General features: G+C 34.9%; 1 gene segment (V, D, J or C); it reads right to left on the reverse strand.

The window, feature by feature from the left end:
* Positions 1–4,223: 4,223 nt before the first annotated feature.
* Positions 4,224–4,907, reverse strand: LOC128014069 (immunoglobulin lambda constant 7-like). The segment is given in 2 exon segments: positions 4,224–4,753; positions 4,901–4,907. Coding segments are annotated over 2 exon segments (321 nt in total).
* Between the last annotated feature and the right edge of the window lie 1,445 nt (positions 4,908–6,352).

The following is a 6,352-nucleotide window of genomic DNA, read 5'->3' on the forward strand; positions in this document are numbered from 1 at the left end:
AAGACCGGTTCGAATCAGAGGATCTTGATGAATGAAGAGTCAAGGCCGAAGCCTGGCACAAGCGCTTGATCTGGTGATCAGTGATCTATATAGGGGGATGATATCACACCCTCAGGATTTGATTGAGCCAATGAGGAATGGTATCTTTTGGAGGGAAGTTTTACAACTCTTTGTCTCTAGTCTGGTGTCTTGCATATGAAATTAGATTGGGGGTTCACGAGAAGGATCTTTAACATTCTTATAAAACTAATGTGTCGCATAAGCATCAACATATAATATACACTCTTTTATTAGATTCATTTAGATCATGATATTCAAACTCATAGATACCAAACATCATATAGATGAGGTTATATTAACTAGTGATCCATAATAAGCACGTATAAAACATATACAATACACAAAACACAATATACAAGAACAGTAAAAGCATACACAATGCCCTAAAATATATGTGAATTAATTCAAAGAAAGGTTTTTATATGGATTAATTAGAGGAGAGTCCCTTTTATGTGCATTATGTGTCTCTTTTAGAGACTTGAGTTTATTCCTGGGCGTCAAAAACCTAGTGTTATCAGAAAGTGTCCCTTTGCTAGGGAACCAGAGGCCTGTCCAGTTCATTTTGAGGAGATAGCTTCCTTTTGGGGGAAGGGTCCATAGACCCTTTGGTTAGATGAGGAGGCGTTAGATATTTTTCGTTAAATGTAACAAATAGTTGTGTGTCTGATTTATCCAAATGCTACAGCAGTCTGTGTCTGAAAGAGAAATGATCAGTTCACTTCTCGAGTCGTCAGGTCTGCAGTATTGTACACAGAAATTAGTTCATAATTCCCAAACTTCCCTTCAAACATGTTTACAGTGATGCGTTTCTGGTCTCAAATTGGTCTAGGCCTCAATAATACCTACATATAATAACAGCATATAGTTAATAATATGTAATGTTTGTATTCATATGATAAACTAATCAATTCTGTTTCCAGTACAGACTGCATAGCTTCAGTTTATAGAGATGTGATGTGACTAAAGAACGGAGAAGTGAGGGAAACTAACAGACTAATAACAGATAATCTGAAACAATGAATGAATCATTTCTGTTTCTCATTATTTGGCCTTGGTTTTATTATAGTTTTTTTTTTTTTGCGTTAGCAGACTTATTTGAAATGTAGCATTAATTAGATGTGTCATGGAATAATAATTTGGCTAATAACATACATTTGAATTATATTCTGCTTAAATAAAAATACAAATAAAATGATTTGTTCATTTTGACGAACGAGATTCAAAGATCTGAGTCAGTAAAATGATCCCCATCACACATCCGAAGCAGAGCACAGAGAACAGCTGTGTGTGTTCCCGGTCTGTGTCTGTTCTCGTGTAGTTCCACTGAAGATAAAAACAGATCTGGACCAGAGATGACTTCTCGTTCACTCTTGTTATGCAGCTATTTTGTTGTGTCTTAAGTGGACTTCAACATGAGAAATGAGAAAGAAAACTAAGCAGTGTTTCTATATTTGTTCAGTTGTATTTTTTATGCTATTCCTAATTGATTTATTGTTCCTAGTTTACCATAATAAAACCATAGACAAAAGTTCCTCTTGTAGCCTTATGTTTTCTGTAGTCTGCTGCTTTTTCCTCATGTTATTCAGCTGCAACAGAAAAATTACATAATAAATATGTTTGTCATCTAAATGTTTGACTTTATTATTGGATTTTCTTTTTTTCTTTTTCTTTTTTTATCTTATTGGAACCAAAACTATAGGAATCAATAAGAATCAGAATCTATAAGCAGAATCAGAATCAGATTCGATAAAATTCAAACAATACTGAATCCTAATCATTGTAAAATGATATTTTATATATTTTTATTGTATATGTGTTTGTTAGCAGCTCAGTCTGTTGTGAATCCTGCCCACTTCTTTGCATGGTCAGCACATGCTTCAGTGCTCTGAGAGTGTTTATAGAGCTGTGAGTTTAACACTTCATGACTGAGAGCAGAACAGAACACAATCTTCATCATCACACGAGACACAACAACAACAATGAACAACATCATCATCCTCATCTGGACCATTACAGCTTTTATTCAAGGTAGGGTGTCTATTTTTGACAATGATAACATGTTATTATTTGTTACACCAATTTAATATTCTGTTATTAAGAAGATTTGCAAACTAAATTATTTTATTTTATTCAGAATCCAGAGGAATCACTGTGACTCAGCCTAAAGTTAAAACTGTCCAGCTCGGTCAAACAGCTACAATAGAGTGTAATACAGATCCAGGAATACATTATAGCAACTTAGCCTGGTATCAGCAGAAACCTGGAGAAACTCCTAAACTCCTCATATATGCCATAAACAGCCTCCAGTCAGGAACTCCATCTAGATTCAGTGGCAGTGGATCTAGCAAAGGAAAAGATTTCTCTCTGACCATCAGTGGAGTCCAGACTGAAGATACAGGAGATTATTACTGTCAGAGTTTTCACTATCCAAACAGTCAATATGTGTTCACACAGTGATAAAGAGTCGTACAAAAACCTCCGTCAGTCAGAGTCACAGTGACTGCACTGATACAGCTGAGAGACACTGCAGCTTGAGGAGATACAGTTTGTAACAAACAGCAGTTTCATCACAATACAATATAACATCGATTCTTGTTTTTTATTATATGATTTGACATTTGCTATTATAGCAAAACATGTCACGATAAGATTATGACTTGATTAACACAGCACACATTACAGCCATAAATAAGATGACATCCCTTAACTAATGTTTCCTTCTGGTATTTTTGAACATCAGAAAACAAATCGCCTGAAGACGGACGCTTCATATAATGACTATTACAAGACATGTTTCCATGTAGGACAGAAAAGAGTTCTTCTTGTGAAAGAGCCATCGACAACGTCTTTAAAGTACGTGTACATTGATGGAATAAAAGGCTATTGTTAAAAAAACAATGTAATATGAATCTTATACATGATACTAGGAGCCAGAGTGATTCAGTAAGAGCTGTGAGAGACACAGATACTGAAGGACACACATCAGAATGAATCATTGACTGAGTCTCATCACAGATCAACAGTTGATTCAATCATTCAGAAGGTCAGTATGACTGCTGAGAGTCTCAGTGTGAACAAAGCTCATCTCTCCATCAGTCCAACACAACTGACTCATTTCAGAGAATAAAGAGTCAAACAGTCAAACTCATATTTGAGTGATTGTGTTCCTCTCAGAATAGAGCAGCTCCATCAGCAGATGTTCAGCGTCCTCACAGGAGCTTCATGATACAGTAAAACTACACAGAGTCAACACACAGAGAACCAACAGTGATCTGTTTCAGTGTTTGAGACTCACAATTTGGCTACACAGTCTTGTGTCATAATTTCCTTCATCTGCAGGTGTTTTCATGATTCACTGAGTGACATTTGCTTATAAAATATGAGCTTGAGTTCTGGAGCCTCATTTATGAAGATGTACATAGATATTCTGAAATGTCCCTACAATCAATTTATAAAACCATCCTCACAAAATTGTTCCTAAATCTATTAATCTTTATAAATCTTAATTCAATTTAAACTCAAGTGTAAACAAACACATAAACCTGCAGAATAACCACAAATATCTCTTCATGGTTCAGAAGAAGTACACACACAACACTGATCAACACAGACACTAATAACACAGTGTCATTACTACTAACAGAAATCTTGTATTTCTTAATAGAATGAGTCAATGTTTAATATGATCATCATGTTTTAGATGTAAGATATGATTCTTGTCAATCAAACTGAACAGACTGCATTCAGTCACTTCTGATATCTGGACGTGATGCTTTCCATTTGACCAACAGAAAGATTTACATTTTTACAAAATTTGTATCAGAATGGCTTTTTATGTTTTTATGACATTTTTCATATACCGTATATTTTAATTATCTCTTCACTACAGCAGAAGTGAAACTGGTGTGTTTCAGTCCAGATCATGTAACCAATCAAACAGTGACTCTGGGAGTGTGAGCTGAAAATCTCATTTGCATTGTCAGGGTGGAGTGATTGTGATCCTCTCAGAATAGAGCAGCTCTGTCTCCAGAGACCATGTTCAAACCCCAAGAGCTTTATTTGACTAGATTTACTGCTACTGATCGAGCTTCTGAAAAACACCTGGACAAACACTACATGCATCTTCATCTGTTAGTTGAATGATGTTGTCAGACACAAATGGAGTTTGTTGAGAAGCTTTATTGAATGTTGCAGCAAACACAGCAGATTGAAAGATCAGCCAGTGCTTTGACACTAGAGCTCTCTTTCAGTATTGAGTTGTAAATGACTACAGCTGCAGCACTAGACTCATGTGAATCCTGCCTGACACAGGACACTCAGATACGCTCATCTTCAGGAGAGAGCAGCGCTCACTGGAGAAACATCAGCACTGCGAGCGACTAACAGCGACTCTTGTGGAACGAGGCCTCATGAGGAGCTCCATCATGTGTTACTCTGCAGACGTACTGCTCTCCCGCTTCCCAGCGTGCTTTGCTGAGGGTCAGGACACTACTGCGGCTGTAGCGGCCGTCCTGCTCGCTCTCTGCGCTGGTCACAACCCCCTCGGTGACCTCTGAGCCGTCCAGTGTCCAGCTCACCAGCGCCCCCTGTGGAGAGTAAGAGCTGAGCAGGCAGAGCAGTGCGGCTGAGTCTCCAGAGATCTGCAGAGAAGAGGGCGGCAGCAGAGACACTGAGGGCTTCACTGTGGGACCAGCTGCAGGAGACAAACACAACACATTCACAAACACAGAGAAAACACACTGCAGCTCCAGCACTCTTCTGCCCTGCAGCATTCACAGCATTTCAACAGGACTTTCAGCAGCAGACATGAGGAGTGCAGTCAACATCACTAAAATCTCACTATTCATCTTATTCAACATCACTACAGCTGATATTACTATCTATACAATATACAAACTACACAAACACTTTACACATTTAAATCAAAACTTCAAACATACTAAGTTTTTTAGTACAAGTTCAGTTTTTACATCCTATCATAACATTAAGTGTTTTTTATATGTTTCACACATCATTTCAAATACATATTGTGTGACTACAATTCAGAACATATTACTGTTCATAATTAGAAAATAACTGAATCAAATATTTAAAAGATTTACACATATTTTGTATGTATTAGAAAAACTGTGATAAACATTTTGAAAGTGTTTAGACAGGGATTGTTTGTTCAAAGTGAATATTAACACTTTATAATAACGTTCAGTTGTAAGTCATTTATAATTGATTAGTTAATGATGAAGTAATAATTTACAAAACATTCACAAGCAATTAATATGTGATGCTAACAATTTGTGTGTGTTTTATTCATTAAACTAAATAAACTAATCAATTACAAAACATGAATGTGTTCATAAATGATTAATAAGTGAAATGTTAATATTTTATCTGTTTTGTACATTGTTATAAATAATTTACATGTGATTAGATGATGATTAACTAATAATTTACAAAACATGATCATACATCCACAAATGATTATTAAGTAATATGCTAACGATTTAAACATCTTGTAGGTTATCTTTAAAAATAGCATCATGAAATGATCAAACAGATCCTTAGTAAAAGGTAAATACACTGAATACAATAAAAAAAAAAAAAAAAAATTAAGGTAAAGTTAGTGTTTGCAAACAATATATTTTAGCTACATTAAAATTAAATTTAAAATTCAATTCAGTCAACGTAATTTGTTTTTAAATGTAGCTAAAATAAATTGACTGAAACTTAGATTAATTAAGATTAATTAATACATTCATTTTCAGTATAATTACTAGTTAATATATTATTAATCACTTCTAAATTATTGAAATGTCATCATTGTACTATTATCTCACAGAGTTCAAATACTCCATGTGTGTCAAAAGACATCTGTCTAACTCTCATCAGTCGCCCTTACACTGCAGTACACACTACAAAGTGTTCAAAACCTGTTGTGTAAACACATGAATACATCATTTACAACACTTTCTGCATTCTTTACTCTAGTGTAAACTACTCATCAGATGTAAATGTTTTACAAACCTGCCGATTACAAGTTGTGTGTGTTTGTGTGTATGTGTGTGTGTGTACGAATGATGAGTAGTTTACACTTTAACAATAAACTATTTAAAAAATATTTTAGATATAATATATTTTTATAAATAATATTTATTGTTAATAATAATTTTGTTGTTTAAATTTTTAAAAATAGTATTTTTTGTACAATCTAAATTGCAAGTTTTTAATGAAGAATTGAAAAGAGGGACTTACCGAGCACCAGTTTAGTGCCTCCACCGAATGTGTACCACAGTGA

Source organism: Carassius gibelio, chromosome B25, assembly GCF_023724105.1.
Source record: "Carassius gibelio isolate Cgi1373 ecotype wild population from Czech Republic chromosome B25, carGib1.2-hapl.c, whole genome shotgun sequence".
Classification (NCBI taxonomy): domain Eukaryota; kingdom Metazoa; phylum Chordata; class Actinopteri; order Cypriniformes; family Cyprinidae; genus Carassius; species Carassius gibelio.